At 49.9% G+C, this 24,512-nt stretch overlaps 1 protein-coding gene across 1 annotated transcript in view; it reads left to right on the forward strand.

The window, feature by feature from the left end:
• Positions 1 to 21,628: 21,628 nt before the first annotated feature.
• The window catches only part of ALDH1A3 (aldehyde dehydrogenase 1 family member A3), a 36,364-nt gene continuing 33,480 nt past the window's right edge, over positions 21,629 to 24,512 (forward strand). The window contains exon 1 of the mRNA XM_019637826.1: positions 21,629 to 22,195. Coding sequence (XP_019493371.1) covers positions 22,097 to 22,195 — 99 coding nt within the window. The 5' untranslated portion in view covers positions 21,629 to 22,096. The remainder of the gene's footprint in view (positions 22,196 to 24,512) is intronic.

Below are 24,512 nucleotides of genomic sequence, written 5' to 3' on the forward strand. Positions count from 1 at the left end.
GGGGGGGCCTCCCTGGGCCCACAGTGGAGAGGGGGCTCTCAGGACCCAATCACACCCCTGCCCGTGGAGGGCCAGCCCGCCTCAGGCTTCTTCCTGGCTCCGTGCGGCCCAGTTTCATCAGACCTGGCAGTTGGCTATAGCCAAATGGCAGAGGGAGGCATGCTTCGAGGTGGAAGTATGCCATGGGTAAGGACTGCAGAACTCTGAGGCGACATTCCAGGAGACAGATGAGAAAGGGCTAAGGATCAGAGATGGGGGGCTTGGAAGCTATCCTCCTGCCCTCCGACCGCTCTTGTGCTCCCGAAGCAATTACCAGATAAGAATGCTGGCTGTGTCTCCGTGAGGGCAGGCAGACGTTTGGCACGGGATCAGTCAGCACGCATCTGCGGATGGCTCCCCTGAAACCAATGAAACCTGTGTTTCCACCTTTGCTTCAAAACACTTACTTTCCGGAAGAAAACCTCGAGCTGCTCCTTTTATCTTTCCACCATGGCCGACCCAGCAGTCACAGAAAGGAATGTAACACGGAGAGTCCGGAGCGGGAGGCAAGGCTGGAGCGTGGGGCTCAGGGTGTGCAACGGTGTCCTCACCTCTCCTTGTGGAGGGGAGAAGGGCCACTCCTCCGTGTACAGACTCAGGGGTGCTCTGAAGGCCCGTGCCCATCCAAACACCAACTTTTTGAAGATAACATCCCATCTTCGTTCACATGTTTTTAGTTACTGCTCCACAGAACAGGCGATTGCCCACATCCAATGAAATTCCCGTCTTTGACTCTGAGTCTCTAAGATGGTTGTATGAACATAGCTTTTTTTACCTCCCACCAAACAACAAAGTATAATTGTGTCTGAGTGTTAGCTCTTGTCATTAGTTCAATCATTTGCATGCAGGTATCACGAATAAATCTGAGCCACTCATCCAAAGTCTAACTCATAGCACTTTACATGAGGATGTGAGAAAACAACGCTGAGAAACGCACTGTTTTACAGCAAAATGGGAACTACCTGCACTACGATTGACCTGTTGCTATTTTTAATCATTTTAAACAAATTTTAATAAAATCATCGACTTTTGCTAAATACACAGATGTGTTTTTAGAGGGTCAGAAAGCGAGTGAAAGCCACTCTTAGACTTTATCTCCTTTGCACAAAAGTTATTGGGAGCCTACAACTGGTGGACCCTTGAAAAAATGCATCCCTTTACTTCTTAACTGTTGATAAAGAGTCCTGTCCACTTGCAACATGGTTCCTTAAAATGCCAAGGGGCACCATTAATCATTTACTGCCCAGAGTTCTGTTTCCAGGGACTTGGTGTGCTTTTACTCCACTCAGCCAATCTCTCCAGCAAGATGCAATGCGGCTACTTCACCCTGTTTTAAAGCAAGTTTAATTTACTTGATTAAAAGTACGCCTATGTTCAACATGTCTGCAAAAGGGCCAGGGAGGGACCTTCATAAAGGCTTTCCCTTTGAAATAAAATATACAGATTTCGTTTCCCAGTGTTTCCACGTCGATGGTCCTCGCTTTCTTAGTTTTCACGTCGTATCCAATATCACAGAGGCTGGCAGAGGAGCGACAGGGAAATGCTTGAGAGAGGGCCCCATTCTCTGCGCTTGTAAGTGTAACATATATTTTATAATAATGAGAAATCAGGGATCCACTGTTCCCGGCCTCAGAGAAGAAATGCTCTCTGCGGTAGAAGTGGGGGTGGTGGGGAGAGGGCTGGGATGTAAAGTCCTGGACAGAAGCCGAGCCCCCTCCTTTCTTGAAGTTGTTTTTTGTCACCGCAGTTTTTTTTCCACAAAGTTCCTTTGCCTAAACTGTTCACACAAACCATAAAAATTCACGCAGAAAAAGGAACCCTATTGACCAGAACTTATTACACAATTTTTTTTAAATGGAGTGCTTTATATTTAATGTTGTATTTATATCTTTCAGAGGAAAATCTATGACATGTATTATTTTTACCACCATGTGCAGAAAGTCCTTAAGCAAATATGTGATTAAGCATTTTAAAATATAAGACATATTTATTTATAGCATACACCCACAACTTTATTTTTATTCATCCAAACGATTGAAACGGCACTTTCTCGGCCCATGCGTTGGTTTCCTGTTAAAATATATAATTAGGCAGATTCTTAAGGTAACTTGTAGCTCTGAGGAGACGAAGCAGCGATCTTTTGGAAACTTTAAAAATATTGGTAGGAAGCGGTGCTTGTCTTTTCTTTTTTCCCAAGTTCAATAGCTCAGCTATTCATTTCCTGTTTCCAATAGCCAGGTAATTAGAGCATAATGAGAACTCTTTGCTGGAAGATGACATCTGAAAGTTGAAACTATTTGCTACCCGAACCTCTGACATGGAGGGGAGGGGACAGGAATCATCTCAGAGGGAGAAAGTTCTATGGCTAGAAAGTATTTCTTCTGGGAAAGACTCTAATGCCTGGGAGGTAAAGTGACATTTATGCCATTTTTTTTTATGGCATGATCAATTCTACATTGTTAAGGAAACAATCTCTAAAAGCTTCGGGACATACAGGAAATCTGTCTACCAGTTTCTCTTTCTAGGCACAACGCACATAGAGTCAAGTGAACACATCTTACATGTATGTCTTGATGAATTTGTCACCTGTGCAACCAGCAGCAAGATAAAAGCATTAGAACATTCCTAGCTCCTGAAGGGTTTCAACCCTTCCTGTCAACACCCCGCCCACGGGAGCCCCCATCCTGATTTCTATCCCCTAGATGTCTATCCCTGGATTTCACATATAGTTGTCCCCACTTATCCGTGGGGGATACATGCCAAGACCCTCAATGGACGCCTAAAACCGTGGATAGTACCGAACCTTATATATGTATAAATACTGTGTTTTTTCCTATACATACCTATCTATAATAACATTCAATTTAAAAACTAGGCACCATAAGAGTTTAACAACAATAACTAAGCAATATACTGTAATAAAAGTGATATGAATGTGGTGTCTCTCTCTCTCTCTGTCTCTCTGTCTCTCTGTCTCTCTCTCTCTCTCTCTCTCTCTCTCTCTCTCTCTCTCTCTCTTTCTCTCAAAATACCTGGAATTTTCCAGGTAATGTTTTTGGACCGTGATTAACCACAGATAACCAAAACCACGGAAAGTGAAACCATGGCTAAGGAAGGACTACTGTACTTGGAGCCAGGAAGTAGATGCCCTTTCTGTCTGGCTTCTTCCTCTCAGGGGTATGTCAGACCATTCGCAGCAGTCTGGAGAGCTGGGCTCTTATGTTTTCACAGCAGTGCAGTATTTCTCTGGGTAGATATACGACATATTATCCAGTCTACCTTTTGTGAGCCTGTGGGTGTGTATAGTTCTTAGGAAGAAAGCTGCTATGAACGTTCCATCCATGTCTTCAGGTGAACAATGTGAGCACTCGCTTTCCGTGGGTGTGAGTGGAATTCCCCGGGATAGTGGCATGTGGGAGCCTTTGGTCAATTCTGCCACACCGCTCCCCAGTGAGGTCGCATCCACCATCCCTCCCACCAGGAGCCCACTGAGGACTTCCGAACGGCAACAGGGGTATGACTCCTAAAAGGAAGCACACTGTCCCGATCAACAGAACAGCTAGCAGAAAATAATTTGAAAATTCAAAACCTCTCCCCAGGGAAGGTCCTGCCCCAGCTGAGTGGGCTCTAGCCAGGGTCCTGAGGCCTCTCTGGGTGAAATGTCCCACCCACAGTGGTCGGGGAACTGAGGGACAGTGATGATGGCCAGGCAGGCCCCCCCCGCCCCCCCCCGCCCTTGAGGGCTTTTGGCCACACATGTGGCCAAGGATCTCCCAGGACAAGCAAGCCTTTCTTGGATCAGGCTGCCTCTAGCACCCACCAGCCCGATTCACAGCCCCGAAGAGCGACAGTTATGTGACTTCTCTACTTGATCCAGGAGGGTCACCTGAGCCCTCCTCATTTGGGCCAATGTTCTCTTTTTCCAGGATTTTTTCTAATTATTTACCAAAATGCAAATAGTGAAACTATTTAAGGAAATCTGCCGCCCTCGTGGCCAGCAATCCCCCAACCCACAGTGATCCTCCTGCCCTCTGTGTGTCCTTCCTGCCTTCTGGGACAATGCCTTATCTTCTCCACTTATACTCAGACCCTCGGAGGGGCCCAGAAGGGAGGCTTCAGGCTCTGGGCTGTAAGAAAGCCAGAATCCCAGGGGACAGTTGGGTCCGATGCACTCACAACCTTGCAGGATGGTCCCAGGATCCTGACAGTCAGCTGGGGGCTTGTGTAGGTGTGGGGGTGTTAATATAACCCCAGATTCTTTGACACTCCTCCCTTCAAGAGGTAGAGTCTGATTCCCCTCTGCTTAAGTGTGGGCTAGACTTATGCCTCCATTCTCATAAATAGAACAAAGCAGAAGTGATGGTGTGTGACTCCAAGACTAGGTCACAAAAAGCACTGCACCTTCCTGCTTCTTCTTGGGGTCTCTCTCTCTCTCTCTCTCTCTCTCTCTCTCTCTCAACCCATCTCCATCTGTCTTTCTCATCCCTCACTAGCTTTGGGGCAAAACCAGCTGCCATGTCATAAGTATACTTGGGCAGCACAGTGGAGAGTGCCCCACATGCTAAGGAACTGAGGCCTCCGGCCGACAGCCATGTGAGCGTGCCATCTTGGCAACTCCCCAGTCAAGCCTTCAGATGACTGCAGCCCCGCCAAAGCATGACTGTGACCTCAATAGAGACCCTGAGTCAGAATCACCCAGCTAAGTTGCTTGCAGATTACTGAGTAAGAAAATAAATATTTATTCTTTTAAGTCACAAACTTTTGGGGTACTTTGTTACATAATAACAATAGAAGTTATTAGTGCTGCTAACCAAATATTTCTGGTTCTGCCTTCTAGAAACAGAACAGGGGGACATGTCTCCCCTCCTTGGAATTTGGACATAATATGTAACTTTCTTTGGCTAATGAAATGTGAGTGAGACGGATGTGGGTCACCTCTGCGAGGGCACTCCAAGAGCCAGTGCACTGTCATCACCTCTTTCTCCCTCTGCCAAACCAATCGTCAGTATTGCCAGTTATAGGGCAATGTTTCATGCGCTTAGGGCCAGAGTGAGGGTGATGTGGCCCAGAGCTCCCAGCTGACCCACCATGGCCATGTGGCAGCAGAAGAAATAAGCCTTCATGGGTTTCAAGTGCCTGCACTTTGGGTGCTTGTTACTGCAGCGTAGGCAGGCCCATACTGACTAGTACAGGCACGGATATACAGGCTTCTCCGTTTGTCCGTCCTCATCTTTCCCCACTGTCTGAGGCTGAGAAAGCCAACATCTCCATCAAGCTCAGCGGGATGACACCCTTCACGTGGGTCCCCACCCTCTACACAGAGAAACGCACTCCTGAGAGTCCAAGCCTGGTTCGGGGTGAGATGGGACACGGAGCACTGTCCCTGTGGAGCCTGTTGCCTCGTGGACGGGAAATGCTGGCATGGGCGTGAGAGGAGCTGAAGGTGTTAACTGCCTGCTGGTGCGATCCAGCTCTGAAAGTCACAAAGTCAACACTGATTGATCCTTTGCTTTCTTTTCCAGAACCATAGAGAATTGGGGGGAAATTACTGTCTGGCCACCCAGAAAACAAAGGCCAGTTAAGATTTGTTTTATTTTTCTTTTCTTCCCAGATCAATCCCCAGTTCCCCACGGATCCGGTGTGGTTTTGAGCTTCCTCTGAGTCTGTTCTCCACACACCCCCTGCCCGGCCCCTCCCAGCCCCTCAACCGTCCTTCTCTCCTTTCCCCAGTCCTCAGGCTCCAGCCTCCTCATTAGGAAGTGTTAGAAAGTTGCTGGACTGAGAAATGAGCCTGTGAAATCTCGTTGTCCTAATTAAACCTCAACAAGGAGAGTGACAAGAGGCGACAGGGAGGAAAAGGGTGCCATCGGGGTCTCAACCTGGGCTCAGGCCTGGGAGGCCTTTGTCCCGCAGAACAAAAGCCACTGTTTGCATGTGTTAAACCCAATCAAACTTCATCAGGCCCAGGTGCAAAAACCCCACTTCCCAAATGCCATCTCAGCTTATGCCACCTTTTGGAGCCCTGAGGTCCCAGCCATCAGCCCCAATCAGGACAGGGCCCCACATCAAAGCTGCACTCCCTCCACAAACAGCTTCTGCTCTAAGATGCATTGTTGTTATGACTTCCTGTGCTCAGCCCTGGCCTGATGAATTAGGGCACAAAGCCCCCCATGGCATGGCCGGTCCCTGCTGATATTGTTAATGAGGTAGGAAGGAAGGTTGTCCTAGCCCTGGATGGACGAACGCAGTCACTTAAATTCCTGCATGGGAACAGGCCGAGCTACCCAGAGCTGTCCAGTTTCCTGAAAGCAGTGGCGCTTCCTGGGACAAACACAATGCTGCCTATTGTCCCTGTAGCTTCCTCTCCACCCTCCCAGCGCTGAAGCATTTACTTGGGAGCCACAACCCCGTGCAAAGGCTGTTTGCTGCTGCCCGGCCATGATTTCCAGAACCCCCCCACCCCCCGAGAAGTGGTTTCTCCACAGTCATTGTTTCCAGACTGGCCAAGCCGGCCAGGGAGGAGAAGCCAGGCCCAGGGACACTGTCTTCCCAGTCCTGGGAAGAAGCCGTGCTTGCAACACAGGAGCCTGGAGGCTCCTGGCACCTCAGCGGAGAGCTAGACGCGCCCCCATAGCTGGGCGGAGGCCAGGGTGGTGCAAAGCCCAGGCAGTGGCACCCAGGTCAGGGTCTCTGAATGAGGACAGAGCATGACTTCTCCAGCATGTCCTCAGAACATGGCTGGGCCCCTGAAGACAAACTCTGCCAGATCTCTGGGCAGCTATTTGGGCTTCTGCTTACCCAACCACTTCTTTCTAATCATCGCCCAGTCCCAAGAGCACTGGACTATTCCCCAGAGGTGGTTAAGAACAGAAGGAAGTTCCCTTCACACCCAGCAGACGTCCCCCCACCGTGTTCGGAAGAATAGAGGGGGTGAGGTAGGCAGAGGAGAGTCTGGGGCAGGAGTGGAGGCAAGACCAAGTGAGAATTGGGGGAACTGGGAAGTGGGGGCCGGTCTGTGCTGAGGTCCAGGTAGGAGACCGGATGTCACAATGGAAGCTGTGGCTCCATCTCCCCGGCTGTGTATTTGGGGGTGGGGGGGGTTCTGCTGCATTTTCTGGGACACCGAAGCACTTTGGAAGACCACCAAGATTCTAGGGTGGTCATGACACAGACCCTTTCTTATGGGCCAGAAAGACTGACATGTGAACAACCCCACATAACCCAAGACGGAGGTGACTGAGGCTATTATGAAGGTTCAAAAGATGCTCTGGATTAGGAGTGAACGGGAAGACATGGCGCCTTCCTGGGAAGGCTGCCCTTACTCAGGGCCTCAGCAGATGAGTAGGAGTTTGTGGGGGAAAGGGCATAAGTGAGGTGAAGGATTGGCTAAAGCATTGCTTATAAAAGGGACAGAAGCACCTGTTCCCATCTCAGCGCGGGGTGATCCTGTCTCTCCAAGTCTTTGGCACCCCTGCAGCTGGCCCAGCCCCACCTCTGACCCCCTATTTTGCAGTCTGCTGTGTGTGGGGGGCACGCAGAGACAACTTTGACAATGCAGCCATACTGTGGGGCCCATGAAGCCAAAAGGGCCCACTTACGCAGCTCACTCTTGGATGCTGGCAAGAGTGAAATCACTCGATAGGTATTTTGTCGTGTGTTTCTTTTTAACTATATATAAAAAAAAGGGTGGATGTGCAAACCCAACCCAAGAATACCTTGGCTCAGGCTCAACTAGATGAAACTTTAAAAAATGATTTAATGTTATGTTAGACTGTTGCCTATTAAAGCAATGTAGTGCCTTCTAGACATGCGTGATAGCGATGACTTGGGCATGTTTAAGGAGTGATAGGTCACCTTTCGAAGGAGAAACGATAAACATTTTGTCTGAGATGGACAGCAGCCTATGCAAGGATGTAAAGGCACTTATGTTCCCCGGTGACGATGCAACCATCTTCTGCGTCCCTTCCTGAGCTGCAATTCCCGAACAGAAACTGAGCGGCGGGAATCTCCCGGGAGAAGGGCACGGTGGGGACAGTGTGATCACCACATGACAGAGTCAAATGGCTTCCCAGTAAGCACGAGTTTCCGGTGGCTCCCCCGCCAGGGTTGGTAGGGGCCAGGTGGCAAGTGTGTGTGTTGGGTAGGTTGCATCTCGAGCTGTGCAGCTGTGGGCAGAGGCCTTCATGGAAAATCATTGGGCACTTGGCCCGCGGCAGATGGGACACCAAGCCAGGAGGAGCCGGGATGCAGCCGGAGAGGGGACGTGGAGGAACTGAGAAGCCTCGCCAGGTAACCACAGGCGGAAACCTGAAAAAAATGAAGGCATGCCACCAGTTCCAGAAAATGGGGCTAATTTAAAATGCAACTTCTTTCCTTGAAGTGGGCTTGGCAGGCCCAGTTGTTGAAAGGCAAAAAAAAAAAAAAAAATGCAAAGAAGAAAAAAGAAAAAAAAATCAACATGTTTTACATTTGTGGGGCCTGCATATCTAGCTGAGTGTCCCCCCTCCCCCCCCCAGACCCCCTCACATGCTGAATTGATGTGTGGGATCAGAACAAAGGGAGTTTAGAGAACTTGTTGCTATAAGGCCCAGAGCTAAGGGGGCTGTAATATAAAAATATTGTTTCATGCATTTCTGATACAAAATTAGCAAACAGGTAGCAGCGTGCCGGGTCCTCTCAGAAGCTACTGGAAGGCTCACAACGTTAGCCTCTTCAGCCGCTGCGTTAGAGGGTCACCTGAGCCCCTTGCCCTCAGAGGCCAGCTCAGCCAAGAAGAGGGAGGCAACGGTGAGCACCGCCTTGCTTTGAGAGTTCCTTTTTCCCCATTCACATCCTAAGGCCTCCATTCCTCATGTCTTCTCCTCCTAAACGTTCATTCTTCTATAAGGAGTGGAAACTCACTCATGCTCAAATGTGAACAGCGACCCCAGCTTTTCTCAGGATGGGTGAGCAGGCAGGCTCATGCTTTCCCAGGACTTAAGCTAAAGTAAGCTCCTGCTAAGCGGATGAGGAATATATTTCAGGGCAAAAGGGCCATACTGAACTTCTATGAGTTCCTTGATGTCTCCATGAGATTTCTTACCTCTGGGCTTTGTGCAAAGTTTAGTTCTTTCCAAATGCAATGCTTTTCGCCTAATTAGCTCATACTTTCTTTCTGCTTAAAAATTTCACTTCCCTGGGACGGCCTGTGATTAGAAGTGGGCCCTGTGGCAGAGGCTGCATAGCCTACAGATAATACCAAATCCTCTTTCTTTTTGACGAATGCACCCCTATATTGTTGGGGGCAGCAATGGGTGCAGCTAAAAAACTACATTTCCCAGGTTACAGACGTCAGCGGACAAGGAGATATAAGCAGATGTTTCTCAAAAGGGGGATAATTAAACCTGAAGGCTGGCTTTCTTCTTTGCCTTTCCTGCCTTGGGATGTAGCCATGAGGGTTGGAGCGCCAGCAGCCATCTTGGGACCAACTTGAGGATGGAAGTTCCCAGATAAGATGGCTGAGCAGAAAGAAAGACACAAGACATCAGGCTCTCTGATGAATGAGAGTACCAGACCTAGATTTCCCATCTCTGTACTTCTTTTGTGTAACAATAAATCTCTATCTTCTTTAAGTCATTGTGGTTTCTAGTCTCTGTCACTAGCAGCTGAACTAAAACCTAAGCCCTCCTCTCTTTGTCCATACCACTACTCACCCATGCAATGTCTCGTTAAGTGTCTGTCTTCTCCCTGGTCTGTAAGAGCTATGAGATCAGTGATGTATCTGCTCTTTTCGCCTGTTTCCTCAGCGCCTGACCTGTAGCTGGCGCATAATAGCAGCCCTACACATGTTTGTTGAACAAGAGGCCCCTGAAATGTGGCTCTGCCTGTGGGTGAGCATCCTTTTCCAGAGTTAAATAAGATTCCAGGCTATTGGGAGCCAGGGACCAAGAGAGGTCAGTGTTTAGGCTAATTAGGGTTCAGGGAGAGAAAACCACTTATTTATATTTATAACAATAAAATGGCTATTTTTGAGCCCATGCTATGTGCCAGGCACTATATTGGGGCTTAACAGAAAGTGTTTCCAATCCTCACAAGTGCAGGCAGCTGGCATTCCGTATCTTAGAGTATATTCCAAGTCTTGCTACCTAACAAATGGCCCCAAAACTCAGGGATTTAAAGCAGTAAGTATTTTATTATTTCTCATGATTCTCAGTGTGTCGGGGGCTCCACTAGAAGATCCTTCTGGTCTTCTTTGGTATCTCTCATTCAGCTACAGTCAGGTGATGGCGGGAAGTGGGGGTGCTGGATGTCCAAGAGGGCTGCTAGGGCTGGTCATTCAAGATGATTTCATTTACCTATCTGGAGCCTTGGCATGTGTGTCTGAGAGGCCAGGCTGGGGTCTTAGGGCCTCTTCTTATCCATGGGGCCTCTCCACCTGGTCTCTGTGAAGGATGACATCTGGACTTCTTACCTGATGGCTTAGCCCCCCAAAAGTGCAAAGGCAGCAGCTGCCAGAGCTTCTTAAGGGTCCGACCCAGAACCAGCCCAGCATCACTCAGCACATTCTATAGTTAAAGCTCTAGCAAGGGCAGCTCAGAATTAACACGGGAGGGGACTGCACAAAGATGTGAACACCAGGAAGTATCGTTCACAGGGGCCATCTTTGGGGGGCCAGCTGCTACACCCCATGAGTAGCTGTGATGACCTATATTTTATAGGTAAGGAGGTCTGGGTGAGAGAGGAGGAGGGGCTTCCCCAAGGCCCCACACCATGGAGAGGAGGAATGGAACCCAGGGCAACCCGCCTCCACAGCCTGTCTTTTGTCACTCGGCCGACCTCACTCCCTGAAGGCACATTCCAGGTCAGAACTCTGCCCAAAGCATTCATTGTCAAGGGCTGCATGCATGGGACCGAGGACAGTCCTCTCATCCATATGCTTAAGATCTGTCATTTAAAGCGGTAAGGGGGCCCTTGGAAAAATGAGGCCAAGGTGAAGGGTGACTTGACAGAGGGGCTGACACACTGACTGATGGTCAGTGATCCACACTCCTCTCACCACTGTCCACTCCATCCACTCGTTTCAGATTTCTGACTGTGCGTCATTAGTGCAGGCTAAAACTTACCCCACATGCACCTTACCTATTACCTCAGGCTCTCTTTCTTCAGCCAAGAATTTCCCAACTGAATCTCTATGGGTGCCCCAGGAACTGGGAGGCTCAAGGGGTGAGGTGCTCAGGAGGGGGATAATGGAAGCGTGACTCCAGGGCCAAAAGGAGCCCCTGAAGTAAGGTCCTCACAGAGTCTGAGGGTTTTCCTTTGTCCACCCAGCATCGATTTTGCCCAAATGTTTCTGGATGCACAGTGTCCAGGGAAGAGCAAGTCAGGCCCCCTGCCTCAGAGCTCAGCCCTCAGGGTAGGGCAGCAGAAAAAACGTGATCGGGGCTCTGGCTTAATGAGGTGAACCATGATGACCAGAAACAGACAGTTTGGGGATTTTGTTTGTTATTTTGTACAAGGCAGTACGTTTCAACAGCGGCCGGTGTGAGGGTCAAGTTTAAACATTTTCACGTCACCTACAAAAAAACAGTGATGCCATTGTTACACTGTCCTTTTCCACCTTAAAATGGGATTGGTTTTGTGGGTTGGGAAAGTTACCAAAAATAAGTTCCTTCCATCACAAAGGTTAGCACAAAGGAAGCTGCTAGATCATTTGCAAGATGAAAGAGGCCTGTAGGTACGTAAGAGCTGTTACAGATAACAGAATGCCAGACCACCTACACTCAAGCCTCCTGTGTATTTAATGCACATAATAGACAATGAATCCAGCACAACTGGAGGAGAAAAAGTGAAGTTTGTCGATAGCTCCCTATGTCCAGGGAAGAGCCGAAAAATCTGTACGTGATAGCTCATAGCTGCATGCTATGTTTTAAGAAAAGCAATAACTAAAAAATGTTCTCCCCCTTCAGAACCAACGCCCTGAATACAGGATGCCCAGCAAGGGTGTGCCAAGCCGCCAGAAACACAGCTTCCTGAGCGCCAGTTCAGGATGGAGGGAGCCAGACTGGGGGTGTGGGCTGCTCCCTCTCCCTCTCCTTTAGAAGGGATCTTTGCCATCAGTTGATGGCTTTTATTTTGTGTCCAAACATACAGGCAAGACACTCACTAGTAACAGCCCAGGTCGGGCCTTTTCGGCACTTTCAGAGCTTGCAGTCATGTGGGGACTTCTGAGGAGTTGTTCCTCTTTAAAGCACACACAACAAATGCCTTACGTGGAGGGGCCCGGGCCCAGGCAGACGTGGCAGGTCCAAAGGATGACAGGGTGCCCAGCCAATAGGTTGGGCGGATGCTCCCGGGCCCCCGGCCTCAGGGCAATCTTCACAGCCCTGCCCAGATGTGGCGTGGACTCCTGGCACCTTTAGTGCAGTTGAGCCAATGCCATGATCATTATTTTCTCAAAGGGAGGTGACAACATGCAGGTCCAAGTTCATGGTCTTGAATACTTCTTTCTTTCAAACACATCTCCCTATACCTAGGAGCACAGTCTCTTCCCTCTGTCTCTTCCTCCCCAGGAAGTTTATTTGCCTGTAAAAAATACATACATACATACCTACATATTAATACATACATGCATACATACATATTAATACATGCATGCATGCATACATATTAATACAGACATACATACATAAGTTTTGGAGATCTCTACAGCCTCTATCAGTTTTCCAGCATGGCTAACCATTGATGATGTTATTTCATCAATAAATGTCCCAGGAATGGGTGGGGAAAAAAGGATAATTTTTTTTTATTATTACTCCAAACCAAGGCCTCGTTTTAATTTGTTCTAGAAAAAGAAACAGTCCTGATGCATTCACCGCAGACCACCAATAAACTATCCGGTTCACAGTCAGTGAATGTGCCAAATCTATAAATGGTCATTTGCATTTTGAATATTTTCGGGCCCCTTGGGATATCGGTCCTGGGTCAGCAATGCCACCGGGTGCTGGGCAGGGGTCTCTGCAGGTAGGCACTTAGGTTCTAGAAGGAGGAGACCAGCCAACAGACCAACAACTAGAAAACGTATGATCAGCGCTATAGAGATGGAGGACAGGCTACCGTGACGGATGCCAGCAGCAATGCATTGACTCAGCATTTAGTGATTTTTTTTTATTATCATTGGCACATCCGCTATGTAGGCAGCTTGGCTGGACCATGGTGGAAAAACAAAGTGTTTCTGCTCCCACAGAGCTCAGGGTAGCAGAGAGGACCAATGTCAAATTTATGACTACACAACCCGATGTGATTATAGTTTTATATATAAAAATGACGCCTGTTATAATGTAGCTGCTCCATGAGCTGGAACATGGAAAATGCCTAGAGGTGATGCTCTTATTGCGGAGTCTGGGCCAGGTAAGATCCATCCCAGCCCCTCAATGGGCACAAAGCCTAACCCAAAAAGTGCTAAAGGTCCCTCCTCCCTTTCTTGAATCTATATTACATCCAGTTCAACATGCTTTCCTCAAGCCCTAGAATTCAAGGCTAGTAGATGAGCAATTTTTATAGCATGTAATGAAAAATATAACCTCTTCATAGTAGTGCCCTGGTGTTTCTGGGTTTTGATCTTTGGAAAACTATCTTGATTAACATTCCTTTGGGGGTAGTTGTAAGGAGCCTCTGAGGAGTGTGGGCAGGTGGTTCTTGGCTGGGTCAGATGTTGGACTTCTTTGGGCGCGTGGTGAAACGTGAAGTCATAACTCCACTGAAAATAAACAGGGAAGTATAAAGAGAGGACTCATTTCCGCCATCCGGACAAGGTGGGCTTCAGGTTGGGGGAGTTGGGGGTGCCTTTCATGAGAGGCCAGGCATGAGCCAACCAGAGAGCAGAGGCTGGCAGAGTTCTCATGCCTTGATGTGCATATGAAACTCCTAGTTAAAAGGGAGACTCTGTCTCCATAGGTCAAGGGCAGGGCCTGAGACTCTGCATTTTTTAAAAAGGTCCCAGGAGATACTGATGCTGCCAAACTAGGGAAGACACTTACAGACATGTTAGTAGCTTTTAGAAGTGCAGAATCCTGAGCCCCACCTTAGACCTGGGAATCGAATCTGCACATTAACAAGATCCCAGGTGAAGGGTACAGTGTGAGAAGGCTGGTTCCTTAGGGCTGCGCTACATGCCGCGCCCACAGCAGACATGGCTAATCCATCACAGCACGAATGATGAGCCTTCTCTGCACAGTGGTGCGAGTGCCCTACTAATGCCTGAGAATCAGCCTGGGAAAGAGACTCGGTGGCTAGTCTGGACTACAAAGGTTGAGAAGAACCAGCCCTAACACATAGCTAATGAAACAAGGGAGTAAGAAAAACAAGTTAGGGCAAAGTTGGGCTTTTGGAAGCCTCAAATTAGGAAGATTTCTGGGAGGAACCCAGGAAGTGTCTGCAATGTTGGGATGAAGCATAAATATATGTGAAGGGGGCGTGTGTCAGGTGGAATGGGCCTGGAGCCCAAGAAAGAGGGTCTCCATCCTCCGGAGTCTAGAGCTGTTGAAAGCCAGCTGTGGCATCCATCAGAGAGAAGACCAGGAAGAAGACTCTAGAAGGGCTGAGAAGCTGCCTATCTGGCTTGCGTTTTTCTTGGCCAGGGCTGAAGGAAATGACTGGGGTCTGTACCCCAGCAAGAGAGTTTCAGGTGACATAAATGAAGCACCCACCATACACCAGGCAGGAACTGGCCCTGTCACAGCGGTGATCTCATTTAGATTTCTCAACCCATGAGGGAGGTCCCACCATCGGCATCTGACAGACAAGGAAACAGGCTCGGGGAGTTTAAATAACAAGGCAGTAAATGCCTTAGCAGGAATCCTACCCTCTGTCTGCCTGCAAGGCTGAACGCCTAGGTTCATACATATTTATCCATTGACATTAAGAAAATCGATTTCCTGCAGTCTTGGCAAATTTCCTTGACTGTCTCACCTTTGAGAGAGGCAGGAAGGGATAAGGATGGGGGTTACCAGGTGGGGCTGATGCGGAGAGCTGAGGGCAGGCAGATAGGGCTCTGGCATGGCATTGTTAGCTCAGTGATAACTTGGGCAGCAGTGATGTCTTCCTGTCCTACTGCACGTGTGCTTGGCACGGCACACCTATCTCTTATTTATCGCCATGACCCCCTCGCTAGGTAGGAATCATTATGCCCATTTCCAGAAGAGGAGGTGAAGGCTCTTGCAGCTGAGGGGCCAGGCCTAACTGTGCTTCCTGGGCACAGTCACCCCACATATGTCTGTCTCAAAGGTAGGAACCCATGTTAGACCCATTAAGAAGTGAGTGGGAGTTTTGTGGGCTAGCCTGGGCACTGGTCATTAGTTCTAGCATTGTGTCTATGATACAACTGAAGTTTGGGGGGATTCTAAGGTAAATACGCTCACGCGACACAGTTTATTTGTAAATTGGGGAATTCCTGTTCCTCACAGTAGAACGAACTTCAGTGGGAATTTTCTATTCAATTTGGTCCTGTGACACCTAGTGGCCAACCGGAGAAGTGCAATAGAGTCATGACATTGTAAGCAGGTGCAAAGATGGGTACTCCTTGGGCTAAAAGGTGGACTGAAATTCATGATAACTGAAGTGTCCATAGAAATTATAAGATGCATATTAAGCCATGTAGCATCTGTAATTCTATGTCTGGTTTCTAATATTTCTGCTTCTTTACTATTACTGGTGGAAAATACACCTTATCCAATCCATTTTCTTTTAATTGATAAGCTATGTTTGATGATAATTTAATATAATATAATATATAATAATATAATATATAATATAAATATAATATAATAATATAATACAATATAATTTATATGAATAATATGAAATATAATATAAACTCAATTGCTTGCAGACATGCTCAAAATGAAAAGCATTATACATTTGAAAATGTTATAGGTCACTAATTAATCTACTCCCTTGGAGGTAGGGTGGATGTTTTAGGATCACCATAATGCCAGATTAAAAAAAAAACAACTAAGTGAAATATACACAAATAGGCTTCCCATCTCTTATGCCTAAACTCAGGATAAGACGTGATGTGTTTCATCTTTACAAAACACTTTCTGATTACAATGAATGTCAAGAGGGCTGCCTGAGTAGCTTTAACACCACAAAGGCACAACCATAAAAGTATCCCCCAGCTATCTCTCAAGAACAAGGATTTTAACAACCTCTCCTCTCCCCACCCTGTATCCACCCCAGGCTCTGAATAATGGAAAACATCCAAAGGAAGACTCTTTGGTAATTGACGCTGCTCTATGGGGAGTCCTGGCTGGGAGGTGGGAGGGATGGCTTGTCACTGTGGGGACTGGGGTGGAGAAGCCCAAGGGTGATTCGTCAAACGAACGCACTCAAATTCATTTTCAAACATTTTGGTTTTGGCACACTGTGTCTTGCTAAGCCCCCTTTCCCGACATTTTTATGCCCATGTGGATTTCAAGAGAAATTTAATATGTATGTTTCCGATTCACTTAGGCTTCACTCAGCACAATGGTTTAGTGAGAGCCGCTGTGTCCAAGAATCGTCCAGAAACCTTTTATAAGCCCCTTAAATGACTTTCCTTCTAACCAGGAAGTGCGTTTTTGTCCCCGAATAAATTGAACTTAAACCCCCAAATAATTCAAATTTGGTTCAAAGCTCAGAATCCCTGAATTGTGAAGAGGGTTGGAAAGTTTGCAAAGAACTCTCATGTCACTGAGAAAGTCCAATGGTGGAATGGAGAAGTGTGGAGCATTATAAGTATTGGGTTGTCGGAAAAGTCGTGACATATTCTTTTCTGTTTTTCGTTGCAAAAATGCGTCATGATTTTTCCGACAACCTAATAAGATGCAAAGATTAAATGCAGTGACGTTTTATATACTTTAAAGCCAGAAGTCTGACTTCTTGCTGCCTGGGTCAAGGGCTGGGCCAGCTTCCAAGTCTGTGCCATCATGTATTTAGCTTTCTGAGCATTGGTACCTTCCTCAGTAGACTGGAAGGCGCAACCCCAACAGCTAACACCTATGGGAACCATAGGATAAAAGGCTACCTGCCCAGCTCCAAGAAGGACTTTGTTCCAAAAGGATTGTCTTCCCTGGGTTAGGACCTCACCATCCGATTTAGGCAGTTAAAGCTATGGATAATCAAAGAGTTAACTTCATTTATTTCATCTCAGGGTTAGTTTTGTCTTTGTTTTTTAAACCTGCTATAAACCTGATTACAGAATGTTCAGAGCATTTGATTAACATTAAAAAAAGTAGAGATGGTGATAAGATTTTTTAATGCACTGCTTTTTCTATACAAAAATGACATAATTATTCCACCTGAGTTTATAACATTTTTTTCTAGTCATGGTGATAGAGCAGAGGTTAAATAACTAGCTGTATCACTTAGGATTCCGTTCAGCTACATATAACAGAAAGACCAAATAACACGATTTAATAAGAGAGCGATTTACCCTTCGCTCACATGAAAGAAACCCAAGGAAGGAAATCCAGAACACAAAGCTTGGCCCCAGACTTATCAGGGACCTGGGCTCTTCCTATGTGCCTGCTCTAATGTCCTTATCATATAACTTCCGTTCTCAGAATTGCTTCATGGTCACTAGATGGCTGCTGGAGCCCCAGCCCTCGTGTCTATGTTCCAGGCAGCAGGAAGGAAGACGCACCTCTCAGCTGACTCAGGCCCAAGTGAAGAGCTTCTTTGGAAGCCATACCGAAGACTTGGCTTATATCTCATTAAGCACCCCTGTCTGCAAGAGAAGCTGAAAAATATGTTTCATCAGAGCACATTGCTGCCCTCAACCATATGGGTTCCACTTGCAAGAAAGAAGAATTGGGTGGTCGACCTGGTCTCTACCTAATCTGCCATGCTTCCCCTCCTGGCTTTGTTACAACTCTTAATCATCAGGAGTTACTGTTGGCAGGTGGACCAGGGGGGAAATTCTAGCAGCCATGAACTGTCAGGCTGTGTGTGGATGAGGCCTAACCAAGCCCTGACCCACCAATATTTGGATGTCTCCTTTTGCTTTTGTGGACTCTTGGTTCTCTGCTTCTGCCTGGTCTAAATCTGACTTACTTCAGATCAATAATTGTGTGTGAAAGCTCTCCCCTGAGGGCCTAAGAGAAAGCAGCTGAGAGATATGGTCTGACCCCATTTTCTTTGACTTGGTCGGGTGTCCGTTGGTTTTCTTTCTCAGACCTGGGTGCTCCTGCCTTTGGTGTCATCACTGATGAAAACCTGCAGGAAAAGAATCGGTTTGCATGTTCCCTGAGGACAGACTGAGGTAGGAACACAGGGGTCTTGAGGGGTCTTAGTTTCTAGCGAGGATGAAAGGCAATTAGTTCTCTACTCAAGTCATGTTTGGGCAACATTGAATAATTCACATGAAAGCATGGAACCATTTTCATTGACACCAGCAGGGAGGTGTTTGCAGTAGTCAGTCTTCCTTCACCTCAGGGCCACCTGTCTGCCCATTTTATAGCCAAGAAAACTGAGGTGAGGTCACCTGCCCTGAAGAGCCATGCTGCTTCCCTATTTCAGAGAGCCACCCTCACCCAAAGAGTCCGGCTTTCCACAAAGGGGTCCTACATACCAGGTCCCATAGCCTGGCCTTGGTTCCGGGGTGCTGGGCGAGATGGGTGCTGAGTAGCTTGTGGGAGATAGCTCTGCAGCTGGCCCCCGACTCTGGGGCTGCTAGGAGCCCTCAGAAGGCCTCTGGGCTCCCCCTCTCCCCACCTGCCCGGTGAGGCTTAGGTACCAGACTTGAAATAAAGGAAAACAAAAGGGGTATCCATCATTATCATCATCATTAATTACATGTGTGACCGACAGCAACATTCCCCACCAGGTTTATGCACTTAAAAATGGAATTAGGTTGAGCTTTCAGCGGGGGAGGGGGAAATCGAACTTCCGTTTTGTTTCCGTCTTTCATTTATGCTCATTTTTACTGAGTGTTCATCAAACCAACGAGCCCTCCACGTGGAATGCCTTGGACTCAGATAATCTGACACGCCAAGAAGCCAAGCACCACAGAGCTGAACACAAACTAAAAATAGTATTTTTACAATGAAATTAACACAGTGACTGTTGACCAGGGAAGCTTCCTCGAGCCAGAAAGAAGCCCGGGGAACTTGCAACTTCCCCGAAGAAAAGCCTGCTGGCAGAAATCATTCTCCAGGAAGAACAGGAAAATGAACTGGCATGAATAAAGCACTTTACAGTTTATAAAGCACTCCTTCACATCATTTTCTTGTTTGCGCTTTTTGCAAACACTGTAAAGTGGGAAGCAGGATATTTTTCAGAAAAGGAAACTAAAGCCTCAGATTATTTTTTAGAAAAAGAAACTAAAGCCTCAGGGTGATGAACCCAAGAGCACGCAGCTGGAATCCAGGTCAAGGATGTGGTCAGAAGGGGCTGGGCCTCCTCTGGCACCTTGGATGTTCAGGCAATCCCCTTGCCATCCAGTCACCCAGTGGCCACCTGTAACAGGAAATGGCTCTTCCATTTCCCGTAGCACCTGTGGTCACCACCTCTGAGGCCAGGACCTCGGGGTTTGATTCCAGCCTGAAGGGACACTGCAACCATTTTGACCCTGTACCTTTGCTGTGCTCTGTGCTTCCCAGTGACATGGGGCTGCAGACACAGGTGCTCACTTTGGTGGAAGAAGAGTGCGGGGAACGTAAGAGACACCCCTCCTCCACGCCCTGGACCACCTACCCCCACACAGTCTGGCCTGGGTTCCTCCATTGCCGGTGACCTCTGGGCAAGTATCCACACACCTCTGCTTACCCGCCTGGAAAATGGGGAGAAGAGCCTCTTGCCTTCATCCCTCCCACGGAGTGGCAAGACGGGGAGCAGAGGGAACCTGCTGGTCTGGACAAGTCTCAGCCATGCCCATCCTCCTGACCTGCCCTCTGGGGTCTGCCTGCTGCGGCTGCATGCCAGCTCTGATCCTGGGCTCCCAGGATCACGTGTGTGAGTTGTCTGTCCCCAGGCGGCAGTGCAGGTGAGGCGGTCAGCATCATTGCAATTGGTTCCCAAGGCCAGCTGCTGCGGGTCATAAGGCTTTCTTCGGGTGTGAGGTGAGCCGACCTACATTCCTGGCTTCATGGTGAGCAAGTGGCGGCTGCCCACCACTTCCGAGCAAACGGTCTCCATTTTCTCTGTCGGAGGGAGTAGAGTGCCAAGCCCCAGCCCTGACGGCCTCCACGCATCCATCTAGCACTTACTTCATTAAGTAAGTTTCTTCCACACATTTTCAGATTCTTTCAAGCTCTGGTACGAATAACCTAAGTTCAACCAACCCGGATCCCCGAGAAACTCTTGGAATGGGGGTTCAGTTTAGAAAGCTTCTCTGGTTGCAGCCCCCTGAAACTTGCGTACCCTCCGACCTTGGATCCCTGGCCAAAGTGCAGGGAGGGGCTGCAGCCAGACCCTGGAGATCCTCCTGGGCCCAGGTACCCAGACACGGGCTCAGCATCCAGCCAGGGGCCCTTACATGAGACCTCCATCCACGTTTCCAGGAGACCTGAGTGGGGACTAGGGGCCAGCCAGCCAGGCAGGACAGCAAGCCCAGGAATTGGCAGGAACAGCTGAGGAAAGAGGCAGCATTGCTCCAGGAGCCCTAATTGTCGTGGAGCCTGATATTGAGGACAGATGCAGTGATGTCCATCAATACTCACCCATTCAGGGGTCCCATTATCCCCTCTCCCTGCCTCACCTATGCATTCTAACACTTAACAGTATAGGCCCTTTTCATCCCCAAAGGGCAAGTGGTCTGGTGAGGGATTTGCAAAAGCTTAAAAGCTTCTCCACTATCTAGAAGGACACCCAGCAGCACTTCAGTGGGGAAGGAGAAAGGGGACAGAGATGGACACTGAGCCCCCCCAAACAAACAGAAGGAGCCTCAGACAGTAAGGAGCACCCCCATTGCCTATCACTAGCGATGACTCGCAGAAGGAAATGGACTGAGGGACTGACACTGCGCTTTGTCCCCTAGTTCAAGTCCTACATCATTGTTCCAGAAACCCGAAGGCTGACATGCATAAGAAGCCGCTTCCTTGTGTGTCTCAGATGGACCTGGGGCAAGTCCCTGGGGTGGTTGGAGCGTTTCCCAAAGGGCAAAACGACAGCAGCAGGATGTGCCTCGGTTTCCCGGGGAACTTATGGGCAACCTACTGGACAAAAGCTTCCACTCTTAAAACATAAAGCTGCAAAGATCCCATGTGCTTTCTCTCTCTCTCTTTTTTTCTTTCTCATTTTTTCAAGTTGCGATATAATTCATGCATTTTAAAAATCAAACTAATTGCATCCCGGGACCCCAGGCTGGAAGCCGTTGTACGCCTGTGAAGGTCAGAGGCCCAGCCAGGAAGGGCCAGAGCTTTCCCTTCCCGGCCAGCCGGGTCCAGGGTGCGCCTGCCGGCTGTCCCAGCTCAGGCCGAGTGGGGCGCGGCGGGCGTCTGTCCTGCGAGCGGGCACACAGCACGCTGCCTCTAGGCCGTGGCACGTGGGCAAAAACGCGGGGCCGCCCCACCGGACGCCAGGATCCCGGACGCCGTGCAGGGGCCCAGACCGGCGGGTACGCATTCCCGGAGCGCGGCGAGCCAACCGAAGTTGGGCGAGTGCGCCGAGCCGCGGCGGGCAGGGGGCGGCAGGTGCCGCGGGCGTGCTCTCCCGACTTCAGGGAGACAGCCGGACGCTGCGGTCCCCACGCCCCCGCGACCTGGCCCGGCCCGGTGCCCGCGCCTTGGGACTTCCGGGGCCCGGCGGCGCTCCGGGGAGCTCCTCCAAGGGCAGCCTCCGGGGTGGGGGAGAGCTCGGCACTGTGGCAGGGCTCCCGCAGGGGCGGCGGGCGGGGTGGGGTGAGGCGGGCCAGCACCCTCCCCTCCCGCTGGCCCTCCCTTCCTCCCGTCCTGCAGCCAATTAGACGCCCCCTCGGGCGGGAGGCGTGGGGTGCTCCATAAAGCGGCTCGGAGCTGTCACCCCGCGAAGAGGCTGTGCACGGCCTAGGATAGAGCCGGCGCCGAAGACTCGGGCGCCTCGGACCACGGAGCGCGGAGGAGCCATGGCCACCAGCAACGGGGCCGTGGAGAACGGACAGCCAGACAAGAAGCCGCCTGCCTTGCCTCGCCCCATCCGCAACCTGGAGGTCAAGTTCACCAAGGTGAGGTGGCGCCCATCCTACCCGACGGCAGCCTGGCTCCGCGCTGGGCTGCCGGGCCCGGGATGGCGGGGACTAGGGGCCAGCAGAAGCGGACCCCTGCCGCTTCGCTCCGAGGGCGCAGCGCGCTGAGGGCGGCGCACTCTCGGCTGAGTTCGCCAGGCTCTCGGGACCCGGGGCTCTCTGCCTGGGCCGGGTCCTCCCGAAGCCGCGTTCGGTGCAGGGCTTCCCATGCGGGAGACCGCGCCCCGCGGACATCCACCGCGCACCCCGAGGGGCACTCCGCGATCCGCACGCCCAGACGGGCTCTCGGGCGGCGGAGCTCAGCGCTTTCAGCCTCAAATCTGGCCGAGGGAGCCTGCGCAGCGTCCGCAGGTTGCCAGCTGCAGCCTGGCGCGGCCCCGACGTGCTCCTGCCGGGCCTCTTTGGAGGCGAGCAGAAGTGCGCAGCCGAGGTGCCTCAGGCGTGGTGGGCTCCCTACACACCCCGCTGCAGGGTGTCCGGACCCGAACCGGTCTGGCTTCGGGAGGGTCAGAGGGTGCCCGCCCGAGAACGCGAAGTGGAGGTCTGAGAGCTCAGGCTCACCCCGAAACATGCCATTGGGAGGGAGCAAAGGGAGAGCTGTCGGGCTGCTTCTTGTGCTTAGCTTCCACTGGACAGGCCAGCAGAGCGGAGGGAAGTGGGAAGGGGATCACCGGTAGGACTGCCCTGGAGCCCAGAGGCCCTGGTGTTGACAGACGAAGAACGCGTTCCCAGGTGGGCTCAGATCTGGGCCTGGGAAGCCAGCCGCGCGCAGGTGGCAGGGCCCCGTCGCGCCGCCAAGCAGCGAGGCTCTCTGTCTTTTGGGGCTGCGGACCAGGAGGCCAGAGTGTCAGCAAAGCGCTGAGATCACCTGCTTCAGGCAGAAACGGAGATGGCGAGGCCTCAACTGGGCTGAGCAGGCTGGGAGCGCCGCGGCCCAGAGGAGTCCAGAGGCTCTTAGGAGGCGGTGGGATGGGGCGGGGGCCCTTCAGGGGCGCCGACGGAGATCACTGCTGGCTTCACGTTCCCCAACTTTTGTGTCCTTCTATTTTTTGCATCTAATCCATAGCCCCTAACTCCAGCTGACACAGCACTTAGAAAATTCCCCCATCAATTTTACTTTCAAACGTAGCAATTATGTCTCTCAAGTAGTTTTAATCAGGCGGAGAAAGTTGCAGACCACTATGTGTGGCCTTCAGATTTGGGTCTCTTGGCACTTAATGTCTGCTGGGCCTCTGATCACATGACATTTAAATTAACTGTTTTCAGAGGGCTCTGTAATCAACAGAGACACGTCACCATAAATGCTGGAGATTATTTTTAATGTAGCTTTCCTTAGCGGTATCAGCTTCAGAGCAAAAATTCCAACGCAAATTATGGAAACAGTGAAACTAGTACCTAATGTTTTTTTTTTTTTTTAGACCCGAACACTGCTGGTGCTCGCTTGTTGTTGGTGATAGCGTTTTATTTTATTTTTGTTTTATAGGGTTTTTAAAAAACGATATAGAAACCAGAAATTACATATATGATTGTCCTTTTACCCTTGACCTTTGAGTCCTATCAGAGTGATGCAGCCACACACAGCAAGTTTACCTCTTTCTCTGCAACTCCTTATGGCCCCTAGGATCTCAGCAGACTCACCGAGGCCACCGGTGTCTTTCATCTTGCTAGGTGCCCCCTTGACCCAGTGGATCTGAACTGGGTGTGTGATTAAGGCTGAGGGATGACAATGAGATGGAGGGGATCAGAGAACCAGGGTCCTTAGGGGCTCTCAGGCCATGATGGTGGCAGCAGCCTGACACCAGGCCGCTGTACTCTCCCTCCTTCCCTGTGGAAGGTGAGGCCTCTGCCTGCTCTGTCCTTGCTCTGGGCCCACCTCTGCAAAGATCCCACCACCGCAAAGATTCCACCACCACCCCACCCCCAGCAGCTGGGGGGCCCAGGCAGCTCCTGTGGTGTGACTGAGGGTGAGCAGCAGGGGAGCAATGTTGAGGGAACCTCTGGCTGGACAGGCAACCAACACGGCAGATGAAAAAATTGAAACCCAAGTGAGGCAGGCAGTTGGGAGGGCTGGAGTGTGCAAACCAGTAATGGTCTGTTACTTTTCAAACCTGCTCCATGGTGCTTCTTGCTAATAGACGACAAGCCAGAGATGGTGGGTCGAGTCCCAGCCTTGAGGGTACCATTTCCCAGGAACCCCCCACCGATCTCAAAGGATAGCACCCCCTTTCACTTTAGAAGGCTCCTTCATTTCCTTATAAAATTTCTTCTGGTAACAGAGATTCTTGTTAAGATTTTC

The sequence above is a fragment of the Hipposideros armiger genome, unplaced genomic scaffold (genome assembly GCF_001890085.2).
Source record: "Hipposideros armiger isolate ML-2016 unplaced genomic scaffold, ASM189008v1 scaffold_35, whole genome shotgun sequence".
NCBI lineage: Eukaryota > Metazoa > Chordata > Mammalia > Chiroptera > Hipposideridae > Hipposideros > Hipposideros armiger.